Here is a 20,595-nt window from a genome sequence, read left to right on the forward strand (position 1 = left end):
CTTGAACCTGGGAGGTGGAAGTTGCAGTGAGCTGAGATCTCACCACCGCACTCTAGCCTGGGTGAAAGAGTGCAAAATAATAATAATAATAATAATAAACCTGTGTTGTTGTAAGCCACTACATTTGTGGTAACTTGTTACAGCGTCGATAGGAAACAAACAGAACCTGTGGTCTTTCCTGGCAAGCCTGCTTCCTCTCATCTTCCCCGCCACAGCAAATGGCACCAGCAACCACTAAGTTCTCAAGGCAAAACCCAGGAGGCATCCTCACTTCCGTCGTGTTTTCACTCATGCCCTACATCCAATCCACCTGCCAACCCTGTAGGTTCTCTCTCCAAATTCATTCTTTTTTTTTTTTTTCTTTTTTTGAGATGGAGTTTCACTCTTGTCGCCCAGGCTGGAGTGCAGTGGCGTGATCTCGGCTCACTGCAACCTCCACCTCCTGGGTTCAGGCGATTCTCCTGCCTCGGCCTCCCAAAGTGCTGTGATTACAGGCGCCCACCACCATGACCAGCTAATTTTCGTATTTTTAGTACAGATGGGGTTTTCACCATGTTGGCCAGGCTGGTTTTGAACTGCTGACCTCAGGTGATCCACTCACTTCGGCCTCCCAAATTGCTGGGATTACAGGTGTGAGCCACCACACCAGGCCAATTTTTGTATTTTTAGTAGAGACAGGGTTTTACCATGTTGGCCAGGTTGGTCTTGAAATCCTGACCTCAGGTGATCCACCCACCTCAGCCTCCCAAAGTGCTGGAATTACAAGCATGAGCCACCGTACCCGACTCTCCAAATTATTTCTAGAAAGCAACTCTTCTCTAAATGCTCCTTCCATCATCGTCCTGCCTTGTTGATGGTAATAGCCTCCTGTTATTTTGTGGGGTTTGTTTGTTTTTAGGTAGTGTCTTGCTCTGTTGTCCAGGCTGGAGTGCAGTAGTGTGATCACAGCTCACTGCAGCCTTGACCTGGGCTCAGCGATCCTCCTACCTCAGCCTCACAAGTTGCTGGGCCTACAGGAGCGAGTTACCATGCCCAGCTGATTTTGTTAAAATTTTTATAGAGATGAAGTCTCACTGTGTTGCCCAAGCTGATCCTGGGCTCAAGCACTCCTGCCTTGGCCTTCCAAAGTGTCGGAGAAAGATGCAAAGCTTACTATGCTGCAGGCTTAAGGAGGAGGAGGAGGCCGTGAGCCAAGGAATGCAGGCAGCTTCTAGAAGCCAAAAAAGGCAAGAAAACAGATTCTCCCCCAGAGCTTCTAGAAGGGACCCAGCCCTGCTGACACCTTTTCAGACTTCTGGCCTCCAAAACTACGAGAAAACTTCTATATTGATAGAAGTGAGCCACTGTGCCTGGCCCATTTATTTGGTTTTTAATTTACTCATGTAATTTTTTTTTTAAGACAGAGTCTCCTTCTGTCACCTAAGTTGAAGTACAGTGGCATGATCACGGTTCACTGCAGCCTTGACCTCCCAGGCTCAAGCGATCCTCCCACCTCAGTCTCCCAAGTAACTGGGACCACAGATGCGTGCCATCACACCTGGCAAATTTTCTTATGTTTTGTAGAGACGGGGTTTTGCCATGTTGCCCAGGCTAGTCTCGAACTCCTGGGCTTAGGTAATCTTCCTGCCTTGGCCTCCCAAACTGCTGGGAGTGAGCCTAGTGAGTTACAGTGAGTTTCAGGCATGAGCCACAGCACCTGGCCCACTCATGTAGTTTACACCATGTCCCTTCTATCAGTGGCAGCCCCAGTTCCTGGGTGACCAGCGCCAGCATTTCCTGCCTCAGGCCCTCCACGGCGCTGTTCCCTCCACCGAGCTGTTCCCTCCACGGCACTGTTCCCTCCACCACTCTGTTCCCTCCACCGCGCTGTTCCCTCCACCATGCTGTTTCCTGTTCCCAGAGCCCTCACCTTCCACTCTCCCCAAGGTTGGCTTATTCTCCTTCCCCAGCCTCGCCTGTCACCTCCTCATAAATGCTTTCTCTACCCAGCCCCGCCTCACAACCCAGTTACTCTGCTTCACATCACCCTGTTTGATTTCCTTCTCAGAACCTGCCATCATCTGATAGTGCCTATTATCTGTCTCCCCACGAGACAGTAGGCTCCCGAAGGATCTTGTCTATCTTCTTCACCGTGTTATTCCCAGGGTCTGGAGCAATGCCTGGCACAGAACAAGGGCTCAGTAAGTGTTGAGTGACTATTGAACAACAGCCCAGGCAACAGCTGAGGGGGCTCATCTGGGGCAGGGCTGAGGGGCGGAGGGCTGGATGCAGCAGAGAGCTGCTCCTCTGTTCCGGCTCTGCAGCTGAGCCCCCAAATTAGGTCGCTTCCTTAGCAACCCTGCCTCTCTCCCCAGCCCCGACCTCAGCCCTAGACCCAGCATCTCCTTCCCTGCTCCCCCATGAAGGGTGGGGTCAAAACTGGGCTCCACCGCAGACCCCGTTTTGGTGGGGTAGGTGCAGGCCTGGACCCGCCTCCAGTCTCTCTCCTCCTCAGTCCTCTGCCCGGACTGTTTCCTCTGCCTGCGATGCCTCCTCCTACAGAGCAATCATCCCAAACCCCAGCTCCTCAGGAAGCCTTCCCAAAGGAAGTGCAGCCTGATCCCCTCCAGGCCCTGCAGCAGCCCTGACTATAGCACCCCACCCCCACCCCCACCCTTTCTTCCCACCTGGACTGCGCGTTCCCAGGAGGCCATCATGAACAGTTGTGCAGGGTGCGCACTGCAGATCCCAAGACTGCCATTCATGCCGCCATCATGCAATGACATGGCCTGGGGCCCTCTGAGCTGCCTCTGCTTCCCACACCTTTTATCCCCCACTGCCGGGAGTTTGCAGGTTTGTTGACCACGTGGCTGACAAACCATTGACCCACCAGCTCTGACAGAGGACTGGCCATCAGCTGGCAGCCACAGGGGCCCTGTTACACCCTGAGCTGGGTACAGCCCAGCAACCCTTGTCCATCTCCTGCCTTTATTTATTGCTTTAGTATGTTTTTCGTTGTTTGTTTGCTTTTTGAGATGGAGTCTCACTCTGTCTCCCAGGCTGGAGTGCAGTGGCGTGATCTCGGCTCACTGCAACCTCCGCCTCCCTGGTTCAAGTGATTCTCCTGCCTCTGCCTCTGCCTCCTGAGTAGCTGGGATTACAGGCATGTACCACCACCACACCCGGTTAATTTTTGTATTTTTATTAGAGACGGGGTTTCACCATGTTGGCCAGGCTGCTCTTGAACTCCTGAGCTCAGGTGATCTGCCCACCTTGGCCTTCCAAAGTGCTGGGACTACAGGCACGAGCCACCATGCCTGACCTTATTTAGTATTTTGTATTTAAATTTTTAACAATCTTTTTAACTGGTCACTGACTTGAAGCTCACATCTTGCCTTCACCCAGCTCTAACCTGTCCTGTTCTCAGGGTCTATTTCTTTCTTTCTTTTTTTTTTTTTTCTTTTTTTTGAGATGGAGTCTCACTCTGTCGCCCAGGCTGGAGTGCAATGGCGTTATCTTGGCTCACTGCAACCTCTGCCTCCTCGGTTCAAGTGATTCTCCTGCCTCAGCCTCCTGAGTAGCTGGAATTACAGGCACCTGCCACCATGCCCAGCTAAATTTTTTTTTTTTTTTTGTATCTTTAGTAGAGATGGGGTTTCACCATGGTGGCCAGGCTGGTCTCGAACTCCTGACCTCAAGTGATCTGCCGGCCTCAGCCTCCCAAAGTGCTGGGATTACGGGTGTGAGCCCCCATGCCCAGCCCTCAGGGTCTATTTCCATGTCTGCTGTCTGTCCCACCCATACCTTCTGTGGCAACCAAAACCCATGATGCTGCCAGCCCTGGTCTCTTACATTTTAAGAGAGACAATGTGAGAGAGAGGCACACGTCATTCTCAAGCAGGAGCCCAGCCCCTTCCTTTTTCTAAGGCCGAGTTGGCCAGCCAGCGCACTTCCTGCCCCGTGCAGCAGGCCCGTGGTCTCAGGCCCCACTCTCTGCAGCAGGAACCCAGAAGTGCCTCCCACCACATCCTCCTCCCCAGCATGTTCAAGCTTGGGAGCCCCTCTCTGCTTCAGCAGGTGTTCAGGGAGGTTTGCTGTTCAGGGAGCCCCACTGGACCCTCCCCCGGCCCCTGGTGGACTCAGAGCCCCCTGCGACACGGGCTCCAAACTCTCTCCTGCACCCTGGCCTTTAGGCTTCTGAGGGAGGGGCTGTGAATGTCGGTGGGACCTGGAGCTGAGGCGTGGGGTCACTGGGTATTGGTGGGAGGGAACTGGGCAGGAGACAGTTACAGAACACGCTGACTGAAACCTGCTCACACCCTACAAACAGTTTGGAAAACTGAATGCAGAGCCAATTGCATAACTTCTGACCCAGCAATCCCACTCCTGAGCACATATGCCCTCCCCAAAAATGAGTACATTCTTTGGGATCAACTCTGAGGGATTAAAAAAAAAAAAAAAAGAACATTCATCCATCAAAAGGAGGTGCACATCAGTGCTATTCATCACAGCCCAAGAAAACAGCCCAAATGCCAATCATCAGTACTGTCGACACAGTGTAACCCTGGCAACCAGAAGAAGTACCGCCTGGGGCAACACGATGGATGAAATTCACAGGCCTTATGTGGAGAGAGAGGAGCCCGACGTAGCGGGGCACACACTGTATGCCTCGTTGATACTAAATGCAAAACCAGGCGAGGCTAATCCATGGAGATGAAAGTCAGCTGGGGGTTACTCTTGGCAGCAGATGTGTCTGGAAGGGAGTGCGGGGCTTAGAGGGGGCTTAGGCGCCGCAGCTCACGTGCCCTTGATCTGCATGCTGCTTACACCATGCTTCACTCTGTGGACGTTCACTGAGCTGCATGCTTATGGGGTGTGCATTTTTCTTTCTTTCTTTCTTTCTTTTTTTTTTTTTTTGGAGAGACAGAGTTTCATTCTTGTTGCCCAGGCTGGAGTGCAATGCTGCGGTCTTGGCTCACTGTAACCTCCGCCTCCCGGGTTCAAGCGATTCTCCTGCCTCTCCTAAGTGGCTGGGATTACAAGCACCCACCATCACACCCGGCTAATTTTTATATTTTTAGTAGAGACGGGGTTTCACCGTGTTGGCCAGGCTGGTCTGGAACTCCTGACCTCAGGTGACCCGCCCGCCTTGGCCTCCCAAAGTGCTGGGATGACAGGCGTGAGCCCCCGCGCCCAGCCGGGTGTGCATTCTTCTGTATGGCACATGTTGATAAAATTTTACCCAAACCAAACACAGTCTTGACCTTTAATTCATCTTTGTGCAACACAGAACTCCCTGAAAACCTCACCACCCCTCCCGGCTTCAGACCCTCTAGTTCCTCCAAACCCTCAGTGCCTGGGTGACGAGGCACTGCCACACTCTCCCAGCTTACTTTTCATCACTCTCAGCTTTAGCCACACGTGATTTTCTCAGTTTCCTGACCTTACTCAGCCGGCCTCCAGGCTTCTGATCAAGCTGTTCTCTGTGCCTGCCATCCCCTTCCCTTTCCTTCTCATGCTAATTCCCAGTCATCCTGCAAATCCTAGTAAACGCTGATGAACACACCTGCCTCGATGCGCCCCCCGCTGTACCTCGGACGTCCCCCAACAGAGCTGTTATTCGGTGGGGTCATTGTCACTCTTGTCATCGTCTAGCTTGTGTTTCCCTCCTGAGCCCGGGAGCTCCATGAAGGCAGTGACCATGTCTCCCTCTTATTCCCCAAATATTGCCTGGCACTGAGTAAGTGCTCCATCCATACTTGCTGAATGAATGAATGAATGAATGAATGAATTGGCCCCATCCTTACCACTTAAATCTAATGGTGAGCAGACTTTTTTTTTTTTTTGAGACGGAGTCTCGTTCTGTCGCCCAGGCTGGAGTGCAGTGGCGCCATCTCGGCTCACTGCAAGCTCCGCCTCCCGCGTTCATGCCATTCTCCTGCCTCAGCCTCCCAAGCAGCTGGGACTACAGGTGCGCACCACCATGCCCAGATAATTTTTGTATTTTTAGTAGGGACGGGGCTTCAGCCTATTGGCCAGGCTGATCTCAAACTCCTGACCTCAAGTGATCTGCCCGCCTCAGCCTCCCAAAGTGCTGGGATTACAGGCGTGAGCCACCGCACCTGGCAGTGACCAGACTTTTGACTGCACTGATGAAACCAGGATCCAGAAAGGACTCTCTAATGATGTAGGAAACGTCGAGCTCTGTTTCCCCTGCAGCTCTCACAACACAGAACAGTCCAGTGACCCCAGGTGGGTGGGGTTTTCCCTCCACACGGGGCAAGCAGTCCTTCGGCAACCAGCTCCAGCTGAAGGTCCTCACGTTCAACTCAATTCCGACATGCTCCACCTGGAGGTAGCATCAGACCTCACAGGTCGAGGTCTCAGTCCCACAAGACTGTCCCCAACTTCCGAGGCCAATCACAAGCCACCAGTTATTTTACCTGTGCTTTTGACCAAACAAATATATCAGGGTTTCTGTGACCCTTTCCTTGGGCTTAATTTGCTAGAGTGGCTCAGAGAACTCAGAGAAGCACTTACTGACATTTACTGGTTTATTATAAAGGATATTACAGGCCAGGTGCCTTGGCTCATGCCTGTAATCCCAGCACTTTGGGAGGCTGAGGCGGGCGGATCACGAGGTCAGGAGTTCGAGACCAGCCTGGCCAACATTGGTGAAACCCCGTCTCTACTAAAAATACAAAACTCAGATGGGCATGGTGGCGGGCGCCTGTAATCTCAGCTACTAGGGAGGCTGAGGCAGGAGAATCACTTGAACCCAGTGGTTGCAGTGAGCCGAGAGCATGCCACCACACTCCAGCCTGGGTGGCAGAGCAAGACTCTGCCTCAAAAAGAAAAAAAAAAGATATTACAAAGGATACAGATGAGATGCATAAGGCAAAGTGGGGGTGAGGGGCAAAGCTTCCATGCCCTCTCGGGGGCCACCCTCCAGAAACTTCCACATGTTCTGCTACCCAGAAGCTCCCCAAACCCTGTCCTTTTGAGTTTTATGGAGGCCTCATTACATAGGCATGACTGATTGAATCATTGACTGCTGGTGATCAACTAAACCTTCAGCCCTTCTCTCCCAGAAGAGGGGTGTGGGGCTGAAAGTCCCAACCCTCTGATCGTGCCTGGTTCTCTCCAGTGACCAGCCCCCATTTTGAAGCTATCTGGGGGCTGCCGGTCCCCCGTCAACTCATTAACAAAGAAAAAGACATTTATTACTTTGGAGATTCCAGAGATTTTAGGCGTGTATGCCAGATAATGGGACCAAATGTTTATTTTGAGACCAAATATATTTTTATTTGTTATATTGTAAAATATATATTCAGTCTTGGAATGTCAAATATACATTTCACAATATCACAGGATCCAAGTCTGCCTGGCTGTCAGGGTCAAGGCCCAAGTCCCAGGGCCTATGAGGCTGCTTCGGGAGCCACCACTGCCCACCCATCCTCTATCAAGCAAAGCTCCCGCCCTGCCCAGCCAGGAACCCTGAGCTCCTCACCTGGCTCTGCCCCAGTACCTGTTTGAACCCTGGGCTCACTTGCTCCTGTGTGCTGGGTGTGAAGGAAACCCCTGACCACTGAAAGCAGTCTGGTGGGCTGGGGTGGGATGAGGAGGTAACCGTCCTAGGCTGGGCCCGCTCAGTGGGAGAGTATGCACAGGAAAAGCCCTATGACCACCCAGAAAAAAATGGGGGAGAAATCACTGCTTTGGATTGAAATCAATGACAGAGACATAACAGCAATACGTAATACATAAACCTTGACCAGATCTGGCTTTAAAACAACACAGCTCTAGAAGTCATTTTGGGGCCAGGTGCGGTGGCTCACGCCTGTAATCCCAGCACTTTGGGAGGCCGAAGTGGGCAGATCATTTGAGGTCAGGAGTTCAAGACCATCCTGGCCAACGTGGCGAAACCCTGTTTCTACTAAAAATACAAAAAATTAGCCGGGCGTGGTGGTGGGCGCCTGTAATCCCAGCTACTCAGGAGGCTGAGGCAGGAGGATCACTTGAACCCGGGAGGCAGAGGTTGCAGTGAGCTGAGATTACACCACTGCACCCCAGCCTGGGTGACAGAGCAAGACTCTGTCTCCAATAAATAAATAATAGGTAAAGAAATAAAAGTCATTTTGGTGACACATGGGAAATTGAAATGAGCCTCAGGTCTCATGACCCTTTCCACCAGAGCTGCTCCTAACTGCAGACACACTCCTACATCAGCACGCGGCCACCATCGCCATCTGAGGGAATGCATATTTTACTTACTTGCTTTTTTTTTTTTTTGAGACAGGGTCTCGTTCTGTCACCCAGGCTGAAGCGCAGTGGCACAATCGCGGCTCACTGCAGCCTCGACCCACCCGCCCCCGGGCTCAGGCAGGTCTCTCACTTCAGCCTCCCAAGTAGCTGGGACGGACTACAGGCTTAAGCCACCATATCCGGCTGATTTTTTTATATTTTTTGTAGACAGGGTCTCACTATGTTACCCAGGCTGGTCTCGAACTCCTGGGCTCATGTGATCCACCCACCTTGACCTCCCAAAGTGCTGGGATTACAGGTGAGCCACTGCACCTGCCAACCTTTGTATATTAAATTCTACAACTTGCCTTTTTCAACTCACGGTATGTTTCCAGATGGATCCAGGTAAACAACCATTGCACTGGCTTCATTCAGGGGATCTGCTTTTAGTATTGCATTGCATGAGTCATATCAGTATTTTTCCCATTTTCCTAAGAGGAATATTGCCAGTCTTTCATGATTCCAAACAATGCTACCACAAACATTTTTTGTTTGTTTTTCTTTTTCTGAGACAGAGTCTCGCTCCGTCACCCAGGCTGGAGTGCAATGGCACGATCTCGGCTCACTGCAGCCTCCACCTCCTGGGTTCAAGCAATTCTCCTGCCTCAGCCTCCCAAGAACCTGGGATTACAGGCGCCCGCCACCACACCCAGCTAATTTTTTTTTTTTTTGTATCTTTAGTGGAGACGGGGTTTTGCCAGGTTGGCCAGCCTAGGTCTCGAATTCCTGACCTCAGGTGATCCACCGGCCTCGGCCTCCCAAAGTGCTGGGATTACAGGTGTAAGCCACTGCGCCCGGCACACAAACATTTTTATATGTGTCTGAGAATTTCTCTAGAGCTGGGATCGGGGAGTGGAATTGTCAGAGGCCACGTGCATCCTCAGCTTTACCAGATACAGCAAAATTGCTCTCCAAGGTGGTGATCGCAATTCACACTCCCACACGTCCCTGTTTCACCGCAACCTTACCAGCAATGTTGGCAGATTTTACATTTTGCTTATCTAATAGGTGGGTATAGATGATATTTAAAAAATGTAAAGTAATGTTTATTGAGCATTAATGTGGCCAGAAATTGTGCTAAGCCCTTTTTTTTTTTTTTTTTTTTTTGAGACGGAGTCTTGCTCTGTCGCCCAGGCTGTAGTGCAATGGCACGATCTTGGCTCACTGCAACCTCCACCTCCCAGGTTCAAGCAATTCTCCTGCCTCAGCCTCCCGAGTAGCTGGGACTACGCGCGTGTACCACCACGCCCAGATAATTTTTGTATTTTTAGTAGAGACGGGGTTTCACCATGTTGGCCAGGCTGGTCTCCAACTCCTGACCTCAAATGATCCGCCCGCCTCGGCCTCCCAAAGTGCTGGGATTACAGGCGTGAGCCACCGCACCCGGCAGAACCTGTGCTAAGCCCTTTACATGCATTATCTCAAATAGTCTTTGCGACAATCCTGTGAAGTAGGTAGATCCCCACGCTGACGGCAGAGAAGGGAAACTGAAGCTCAGGCCCGAGCACCTTGCTCAGGCTATGCGGCAAATCCACGGTGAAGCTGCCACTGAACCCTGGCTGCCAGAGCCACAGCCTGCCTCTTACCAGTACACGCTTGTGCCTCATAGTTTCAGGGTTTTTGTTCTGGAGACAGGCCGGAGTGCAGTGGTGCAATCACGGCTCCCTACAGCCTCGACCTCCGGGCCCAAGTGGTCCTCCTGCCTCAGCCTCCCAAGTAGCTGAGACTACAGGAGGGCACCACCATGCCCAGATAGTTTTTGGGTTTTTTTTGAGTTGGGGGGCCTCACTATGTTGCCCAGGGTGGTCTTGAACTCCTGGCCTCAAGCAATCCTCCAGCTTCAGCCTCCCAAAGTGTTGAGATTACAGGCGTGAGCCATGCTGCCAGGCCCAGTTTTTTCTTTGTTATTTTTTGTTTCCAAATGTTCTATATTGAACATGTGTTACTTCCATAAGGAACAAAAGAGCCTCAATATGCTTTATTTTAAAATTGTCTTTTTGTTTTGTTTTGTTTTGAGATGGAGTCTCGCTCTGTCGCCCAGGCTGGAGTGCAGTGGCGTGATCTCGGCTCACTGCAAGCTCCGCCTCCCGGGTTCACGCCATTCTCCTGCCTCAGCCTCCCGAGTAGCTGGGACTACAGGCGCCCGCCTCCTCGCCTGGCTAATTTTTTCTATTTTTTAGTAGAGACGGGGTTTCACCGTGTTAGCCAGGATGGTCTCAATCTCCTGACCTCGTGATCCGCCCGCCTCGGCCTCCCAAAGTGCTGGGATTACAGGCGTGAGCCACCGCGCCCGGCCACTAAAATTGTCTTTAAGTCCATCCTCCCCCTGGGCAATGGAGCAGGGAGAGGCCCAGTGAGGCGTGAGGCTGGGGTTCCGTGGACCCCACAGACCAGCCCGATGCCCACAGCCTCTCTCACGCCTTCTCTCTTTCTCCTGCATGCCCTTCTGAAAGAGAAAGGAGTTCCTCTCCTGACGGTGGGGTGGGGTGGGCTGCCATGGCCGTCTCTGGGGCGCATCTCAGATTCCCTGGAAGCCCCTCAGTCTGAAGGCCTCTTGCCCACCGGCCCTACTCACCAGGTCTGGTTGGTGCTGGGGTCTTGGTGCAGAAGGGAGCTGAGCACGAAAGGGGCACCTCCATTGGGTGTAAGCCAGGGCCGGGCCACATCCACATTGAAAGCGGCCAGCAGGGCCAGGCCTGCAGGGAAAAGAGGAGCGTTTAATGAAAGAGGCCTTTTACTCCCGTTATTCCAGCAAATCCTGTGGTGTCATGAACCCCGTTTTACAGCTGAGAAAAGTGAGACTGCCCAGGGATCTTTATGTGTGTGTGAGAGAGAAAGACTAGACGCAGGTGTCTCTGACCCAGAGCCTCTGATCCTCCTACTAAACCAAGCTGTACCAGTACCCGAGCCCCCCTCCTCCAAGAAGCCGCCCCTAGATCTCCCCAAAGAAGCACTTCCCACCTCCTCACACCTCTTACTGTCATTTCTGCACCTGACACACAGCATGTACTCACGTCACTGCGTCTTGTACTGAAGTTACAGTAGACTGTGAGCCCCAGGAAGAGGGCCTGTGTATGTTCTATGTACCCCCTTCAAGCGACCCACGAGAAAACGTATCCCCAAAACTGCCTGCACAAGAATGTTTTATACCAGCTTTATTCGGAAGAGCCCCAAACTGCAAACAACCCGAATGTCCATCAACAGGAGACTGGAAAAGCCCACTGTGGTATATTCCTACAGTAGAATCCTACTCAGGAGTAAAGAGGAGTCAACAACAGATACAGCAGTGTGATGAATCCCAAAAATCATTATGCTGGCCGCACGCCAGTGGCTCATGCCTGTAATCCCAGCACTTTGGGAGGCCGAGGCGGCTGGATCACTTGAGGTCAGGAGTTCGAGACCAGCCTGGCCAACATGATGAAACCCTGTCTCTACAAAAAACGCAAAAATTAGCCGGGCGCGGTGGCACGTTCCTGTAATCCCAGCTACTCAGAAGGCTGAGGCAGGAGAATTGCTTAAACCTGGGAGGCAGAGGTTGCAGTGAGCCGAGATTGCACCACTGCACTGAGCAACAGAGCAAGACTCCGTCTCAAAACAACAACAACAAATATCATTATGCTGAGTGACAGAAGCCTTAGGTCTTCCTTCTTTCTTCTCATTTATGTGTGATTTTTTTTATTTACAGCAGAATAGGCTCATGAATTCTATCTTATTCAATGGTTAATAATCTGTTATCACTATATTGGTTCTCAAAGTGTCCCTTATTTGGCCTTTCCATGAAGAAATCATTGGTACTGGACTAATTCTTTCACCATAAACAACTAGAATCCTGGACAAAACCTATAAAACGTTTTCAGACATTTGACAATCGGCAGAGCAGGACAGTGATCTCTAGAAAACATGGACAAATAACACGAGCCCTGTCGTTACCCTCAGCTTTCTTTCTGGAGGAATTTTATGACCCTGATGTAGGGAAAGGGAATTCAAACAGAGCACAGCAGATTTGTTAAGCTAAGGCAACAAAAATCATATTGTATAACTCCTTTTATATGAGGTTCTAGAACCAGCAAAACTAATCTATAGTAAAAAAAAAAAAATGCTTGAGAGGATGGGACTAACTGGGAAGGGACTAGAAGGAACTTTCTGGAATGATGAAAATATTCTATATCTTGATAGGTGTTTGAATTATCAAGGTGTGCATGTGTCAAAACACACTCAATGAATGGTCCACTTAGAATTTGTGCATGTCACTGTATGTAAATATTACCTTAAAGAAGAAGCACAAACACATTTTGTTGATATGTATGCTGAAATGTTTAGAGTTGAATTATACTTAAGTCAGCAATTTATTTTTATTAATTTCTTTTTTTTTTTTGAGATGGGGTCTTGCTCTGTCGCCCAGGCTGGAGTGCAGTGGTGCAATCTTGGCTCACTACAACTTCTGTGTCCCGGGTTCAAGCGATTCTCCTGTCTCAGCCTCCCACATAGCTGGGATTACAGGCGTCCGCCACCATGCCCAGCTAATTTTTTGTATTTTTAGTAGAGACAGGGTTTCACAATGTTGACCGAGCTGGTTTCGAACTCCTGACCTCAAGTGATCCACCTGCCTTGGCCTCCCAAAGTGCTGGGATTACAGGTGTGAGCCACCACATCCAGCGTGCAATTTACTTTAAAATGCATCAAAATATAAGATGGCTTGCTGGATGGGTAGATAGATATACGTGATAAAAGAAACACTCAAAAGTGTTGACAATTGTCAAATTTAAGTGTAGTGATGTGGTTGTCCACTGTATAATTTTTCAACTTTTCTATATATTTGAAATTTTTCATTTAAAATTTTTTGGGGAAAAATAGATATTGATAGATTACCTCCCAAAGAGGTTTTGCCAATTCATACTCCAACGACAGCATGGAAGAAGGTTTATCTCCCCCAGTGTTGCCTGGACTGACTGTGAAGACATTTTCATCCTTGTTTTAAGAGTATATCATCATCTTGTTCCAAAATTATTATTTTTTTTTGAGATGGAGTTTCGCTCCTGTCACCCAGGCTGGAGTGCAGTGGCATGATCTCGGCTCACCGCAACCTCTGCCTCCCAGGTTCAAGCGATTCTCCTGCCTCAGCCTCCCGAGTAGCTGGGATTACAGTCATGTGCCACCATGTCCGGCTAATTTTTGGTTTTTTTGTTTATTTGTTTTTTTTTTTTTTTGGAAATGGAGTCGCACTCTGTCACCCAGGCTGGAGCGCAGAGGCGCGATCTCAGCTCACTGCAAGCTTTGCCTCCCAGGTTCACACCATTCTCCTGCCTCAGCCTCCTGAGTAGCTGTGACTACAGGCGCCTGCCCAGCTAATTTTTTGTATTTTTAGTAGAGAGGGGGTTTCACCGTGTTAAGCCAGGTTGGTCTCGATCTCCTGACCTCGTGATCCGCCCACCTCGGCCTCCCAAAGTGCTGGGATTACAGGCGTGAGCCACCGCGCCTGGCCTAATTTTGTATTTTTAGTAGAGATGGGGTTTCTCCATGTTGGTCAGGCTAGTTTCGAACTCCTGACCTCAGCTGATCCGCCCACCTCGGCCTCCCAAAGTGCTGGGATTACAGGCGTGAGCCACTGCACCCGGCCAATTTTTGTATTTTCAGTAGAGACGGAGTTTCTCCATTTTGGTTAAGCTGGTCTCGAACTCCCGACTTCAGATGATCCCCCCGCCTCAGCCTCCCAAATATTTTTTACTTTTTATTTTATTGAGACAAGATCTCACTCTGTTGCCCTGGCTGGAGTGCAGTGGCATGATCATGGTTCCCTACAGTCTTTACCTCCAGGGCTTAATCCATCCTCCCGCCTCAGCCTCTCAAGTACCTGGGACCACAGATGCGCACCAGCAGGCCTGGCTAATTTTTAAAAAATTTTTTGTAGAGATGGTGTCTCACTATGTTGCCCAGGCTGGTCTCCAACTCCTGGGCTCAAGTAATCCTCCCATCTCAGCCTCCTCAAGTGCTGGGATTATAGGCGTCAGCCAACAAGCTCAGCCCCAAAACTATTTTTAAATTATGAGTGAGGTCAAGTCTCTTTTTGTAAGTTTGTTTACTGCCTACTCATGTACATTATTCATTTTCATGAAACGATATTACTTTCTTATTTATTTGTAAGAGCTTTTCTCTATCCAAGAGAAACAGGCAATGTGTTATAGATGCCGCTTCTCACGCAGCTGTTTGTCTTGCATATGCTGTTTTCCCCCACAACTACGTTTTTTGATGTTGTCATATTGTTTTTCCTTTATGACTTCAGCTTCGGGTCATGCTCCTCCACTCAGGCTATTTCTTTTCATCCACTCATGTTTCCTTCTATATATTTTTTTCTTCTTTCATTTCTTTTTTCTTTCTTTCTTTTTTTTTTTTTTTGAGATAAAGTCTCGCTGAGCCGCCCAGGCTGGAGTGCAGTGGCGCTATCTCGGCTCACTGCAACCACCATCTCCCGGGTTCAAGGGATTCTCCCATCTGAGCCTCCTGAGCCTCCCGAATAGCTGGGATTACAGGCACCCGCCATCATGCCCGGCTAATTTTGTATTTTAGTAGAGACGGGGTTTCACCATGTTGGCCAGGCTGGTCTTGAACTCCTGACCTCAGGTGATCCGCCCGCCTCAGCCTCCCAAAGTGCTGGGATTACAGGCGTGAGCCAAGGCCCGGTCTCTTCTTTAATTTCTTATGTTCGAACCTTTTGTCCATCTGGATTTTATTTTTACATTTGGAGTGAAATAGGGATACAACTTTACTTTTTTCCCACAGTTGAAATGTCTCATCATTATTTGTTGAGTAGCTCCCTTTACCCCATAGTTTGGAAATGCTACCTTTATCATCCTCAGAATTCACATGCACATTTGGGCCTCTGTCAGGACTCAGCTCTGCCCCACTGACCTCATTGTCTTTTGCTTGGACACGTTAGTCTCCTGGCCTCTTTCAAGACTTGTACTTCTGGATACATCCTCTCCACACCAGACGCTAGAAAGATTTTTTAAAAGCATGGTCTGGGCCGGGCACGGTGGCTCATGCCTGTAATCCCAACACTTTGGGAGGCTGAGGCGGGTGGATCACCTGAGGTCAGGAGTTTGAGACCAGCCTGACCAATGTGGTGAAACCCTGTCTCTACTAAAAATACAAAAATTAGCCGGGCATGGTGGCGGGTGCCTATAATCCCAGCTACTCGGGAGAGGCTGACAAGGGAGAATCGCTTGAACCTGGGAGGCACAGGTTGCGGTGAACTGACATCGCGCCATTGCACTCCAGCCTGGGTGAGAGAGTGAGACTCGGTCTCAAAAAAAAAAAAAAAGAAGCATGGTCTGACCATGCCACTCCATTGCTTAAATCTCTAGTGTGTGTGTGTGTGTGTGTACTTTTTTTTTTTTTTTTTGAGATGGAGTTTTGCTCTTGTCGCCCACGCTAGAGTGCAATGGTGCAATCTCAGCTCACTGCCACCTTCGCCTCCCAAGATCAAGCGATTCTCCTGCCTCAGCCTCCCAAGTAGCCGGGATTGCAGGTACACACCACCACCCCCAGCTAATTTTTGTATTTTTAGTAGAGATAGGTTTTCACCGTGTTGGCCAGGCTGGTCTCGAACTCCTGACCTCAGGTGATTCAGCCGCTCAACGTGCTGGGATTACAGGTGTGAGCCACTGCTCCCATCTCTAATCTACATTTACATGGGAAAAAAGCAAGGTGAAGTCCAGTTTACAGACTTACCTGTTCAATTACTGTTCAATTAACGACTTTTGCCATAAACACTCCTGAAAAGCTATACAACTTCTTGGCAACACTCCTTTTTTTGGTTTAGTGACTTTTTCATCTCTAAATACACTGAGTAAACATGATATAAGGAATGACATTTGACATCGCACTCTCACGGGAAGACACACTCACCCATTTACTTACTATGTAACAGTTTCTAGTCCAACAATATCATATGGAACAAATCTGCGTTGCATGTCATGTTTGGATAAATCCCATATGCCTGCTTTTCTTATGTATGTCGATTGAGAGGGCTGAAGATTCTATGATTCTGAAGTCGGATGAGCGCACAGCCTATTTCCATGTGTTTGGAAGTGCTTTTGGGTTCAGTATTTATTTTGCCCTCAAGGTGTTTCTCTGCAACTTTTGCTATGACTTTATTTTTTATTTTTATTTTTTTGAGATGGAGTCTCACTCTGTCGCCCAAGCTCGAGTGCGGTGGCGCGATCTTGGCTCACCGCAACCTCTGGCTCTTGGGTTCAAGCAATTCTCCTGCCTCAGTCTCCGGAGTAGCTGGGATTACAGGCGCCCGCCACCACGCCCAGCTAATTTTCGTATTATTAGTAGAGGCGAGGTTTCACCATGTTGGCCAGGCTGGTCTTCTACTCGTCCTGACCTCAAGAGATCCGCCCGCCTCAGCCTCCCAAAGTGCTGGGATTACAGGCGTGAGCCACCGCGCCTAGCCCCCACTGTCAAATCTTGTCTTCTTCTTTTAATGAGGCCAATAAACCTTCATGACAATACATTTTATATGGAAACTGTATTTTTATATTCAAAGTATTGTTTTTATTTATCTAAACTTGTTTTATTGGTCAATTAATACATTTTCCTAACAGTAAAAGTCATTTGAGTATCTTTGGTTAGCTGGAGTGCATCACAATTTTTTTAATGAAATTGATGCAAATATTTTTTCCAATTAATGGCTGTTTACTCAGCAGTAGATTTCAGGAAGAAATTAAAATCACTACATGAAGGACAAGTGTATAAACGACACTAGCTTCTGTATAAGGAAGGGAAGGAGATATGTGCACACAAATATGTTGTTTTTGATTCACTAGGAAGACGTGACAATTTTAAATCTGTATTTATCCAATAACATCATTTCAAAATATAAAAGCAAAAATTGACTGAATTAAAAGGAAAAATACAAAACACTACAATGAAAGTGGGAGACTTTAACACTTTAACAAGCCTTTTATGTCAACTATAAAAGCAGACCAGCGGGGCACGGCGGCTCACGCCTGTAATCCCAGCACTTTGGGAGGCCGAGGCGGGCGGATCACGAGGTCAGGAGATCGAGACCATCCTGGCTAACATGGTGAAACCCCGTCTCTACTAAAAATACAAAAAATTAGCCGGGCGTGGGGGTGGGCGCCTGTAATCCCAGCTACTTGGGAGGTTGAGGCAGGAGAATGGTGTGAACCCGGGAGGCAGAGCTTGCAGTGAGCCGAGACTGTGCCACTGCACTCCAGCCTAGGCACAGAGTGAGACTTGGGAAAGAAGAAAGAAAGGAAGAAAGGAAGGAAGGAAGGAAGGAAGGAAGACTAGAAAAATCTGAACCTCGTGAAAATTAAGCAATGCATTTCTAAATAACCCAGGGTGAAAGATAAAATCACAGTGGAATAGCAAATTCAAAGGAAGTACGGGAAGGAATAAAGATATGAACACGTATCAATGAAACAGCAAACCAACTTACAGTAGAGAAAACTAATGATGCTGAAGTTTTTTTAAAAGATTTTTAAAATGATAAATCACTAGCAATACTGAACAAGAAAAAAAAAAGAGAACACACAAATTACCAACATGAATAAAAAATAAAAAGGGGGGACATCATAATAGATCCTAAGACATTTAAAAAATAGAGGGGCCAGGCGAGGTGGCTGACTCCTGTAATCCCAGAACTTTGGGAGGCCGAGGCGGGCGGATCACGAGGTCAGGAGATCGAGACCATTCTGGCTAACACGGTGAAACCCCGTCTCTACTAAAAATACAAAAAATTAGCCGGGCGTGGTGGCGGGCGCCTGTAGTCCCAGCTACTCGGGAGGCTCAGGCAGCAGAATGGCGTGAACCCAGGAGGCGGAGCTTGCAGTGAGCCGAGACTGCGCCACTGCACTCCAGCCTGGGTGACAGAGCGAGACTCCATCTCAAAAAAAAAAAAAAAAAAAAGTAAGAGGATGTTATATCCAACCTTATGCCAGTAAACTTGACAATCTGGGTGAAATGAACAAATTCCTTGAAATAGAAATGCACCAAAACTAACAAAAAAAGAAATATATCACCTGAATAAGATATTTTACCCATGACTAAAAATCTTAGGGAGATCTCTATGCCCAGATAGCTTCACTGACTAATTTTTCCAAACATTTAAAGAGAAATAATGCCAAGTTTATATAAACTGTTTTAGAGAATAGAAAATGAGAAAACATTTTTCAGTCATTTTATGAAGCCAGTATAACACTGATATTAAAATCCAGCAAGCACAATAAATGAAAGGAAAATTGAAACAACCATCTCTCTCGAACATAAATACAAAAATGCTGCACAAAATTCCAGTAAATCAAATCCAGGGAATTATAAAAAGCATAATACGGCCGGGTACAGTGGCTCATGCCTGTAATCCCAGCACTTTGGGAGGCCAAGGCCAGTGGATCACGAGGTCAAGAGATTGAGACCATCCTGGCCAACATGGTGAAACTCCATCTCTACTAAAAATTCAAAAATTAGCTGGGTGTGGTGGCGCACACCTGTAGTCCCAGCTACTCGGGAGGCTGAGGCAGGAGGATCACTTGAACCCGGGAGGCGGAGGTTGCAGTCAGCCAAGATTACGCCATTACACTCCAGCCTGGTGACAGAGCGAGACTCCATCTCAAAAAAAAAAAAAAAAAAAAGCATGATACATCACAACAAGCAGAGTTCATTTCGGAAATGCAAGAGTGGTTTGACATTTAAAATAATCAGTTTACTCCTTACAACAGGAAATAAAGGATTAAAAATCATATGATTATGATAGATGCAGAAAATGGCATCTGACAAAATCCAAGACTAATTTCTGATAAAAAGTCCTAGCAAACCAGGAATCAGAGGGAATTTTTTTTCCTTTTTTTTTTTGAGATGGAGTCTCACTCTGTCGCCCAGGCTGGAGTGCAGTGGTGTGATCTCGGCTCACTACAACCTCCGCCTCCCTGGTTCAAGCAATTCTCCTGCCTCAGCCTCCCAAGTAGCTGGGATTACAGGCATGTGCCACCACACCCGGCTAATTTTTGTATTTTTATTAGAGGCAGGGTTTCCCCATGTTGGCCAGGCTGGTCTTGAACTCCTGACCTCAGGTGATCCGCCCGCCTCAGCCTCCCAAAGTGCTGGGATTACAGGCGTGAGCCACCACGCCCGGCTGTGAATTTCTTTAATCTGATGAAGAATTAAAGCAGTGGGGTCTAGCTATGTTGCCCAGGCTGATTTCATACACCGGCCTTAAGCAATCCTCCCGTCCTGGCATACCAAAGCCCTGGGTTTCCAGGTGTGAGCCACTGTGTCTGGCCTGCTATGAGTGTCTTGCAGACGTCTTCATGACCATATGAACACATTCCTGTTGGGCATATGTCTAACCGTGGAACTTCTGGATCCTGTTAAGCATATGTTCAGCTTTAGTGGATACTGCCAAATGGTTTTCTCTTTTTTTTTTTTTTTTGAGAGGGAGTTTTGCTCCGTCGCCCAGGCTGGAGTGCCATGGCGCAATCTCAGCTCACTGCAATCTCCACCTCTCGAGTTCAAGTGATTCTCCTGCCTCAGCCTCCTGAGTACCTGGAATTACAGATGCCCGCCACCACGCCCAGGTAATTTTTGTATTTTTAGTAGAGATGGGCTTTTCGCCATGTTGGCCAGGCTGGTCTCGAACTCCTGACCTCAGGTGATCCACCCGTCTCGGCCTCCCAAAGTGCTGGGATTACAGGTGTGAGCCACCACACCTGGTTTTAATTTGCCTTTCTCTGACGTCTGAAGTCTCCTTACAAGATTCCTGACTATTTTGATAATCTCTTTTGTGAAATGTCCTTTTTCTGTTTGTGGACATGCCTTTTTCTTATTGATTTGTAGAAATTCTTTACATATTCTGAAGTTAATCTTTTATCAATTTGTGTTGCAATTATTTTCTTGTTCTGTGGTTTGCCTTTTCACTCACTTACCTTTTTTTTTTTTTTTTGATAAACAGATGTTCTTAAGTTTAATGAAGTTCAAAAAAAATTTTTTTAGCCCCCAAGGTTGTACATTGTATGTTTTCTTTCTTTTTTGCTTTTTGAGACTGGCTGTCACTCTGTTGCCCAGCCTGGAGTGCAGTGGTGTGATCACAGCTCACTGCAGCCTCAACTTCCTGGGCTCAAGTGGTTTTCCTGCCTCAGTCTTTCGAGTAGCTGGGACTATAGGCCTGTGCCACCAGACCTGACTAATTTTTTTTTTTTTTTGGTAGAGGCGAGGTTTCACTGTGTTGTTCAAGCTGGTCTTGAACTCCTAGGTTCAGGTGATCCTCCCACCTTGGGCTCCCAAAGT

The 20,595-nt window shown here is 48.4% G+C and overlaps 1 protein-coding gene across 1 annotated transcript in view; it reads right to left on the reverse strand.

Moving 5' to 3' along the window:
• Positions 1 to 20,595, reverse strand: part of ITGAE (integrin subunit alpha E) — an 85,513-nt gene that overhangs the window by 52,583 nt on the left and 12,335 nt on the right. The window contains exon 2 of the mRNA XM_009431609.5: positions 10,859 to 10,979. Coding sequence (XP_009429884.4) covers positions 10,859 to 10,979 — 121 coding nt within the window. The remainder of the gene's footprint in view (positions 1 to 10,858; positions 10,980 to 20,595) is intronic.

The sequence above is a fragment of the Pan troglodytes genome, chromosome 19 (assembly GCF_028858775.2).
Source record: "Pan troglodytes isolate AG18354 chromosome 19, NHGRI_mPanTro3-v2.0_pri, whole genome shotgun sequence".
Taxonomy (NCBI): domain Eukaryota; kingdom Metazoa; phylum Chordata; class Mammalia; order Primates; family Hominidae; genus Pan; species Pan troglodytes.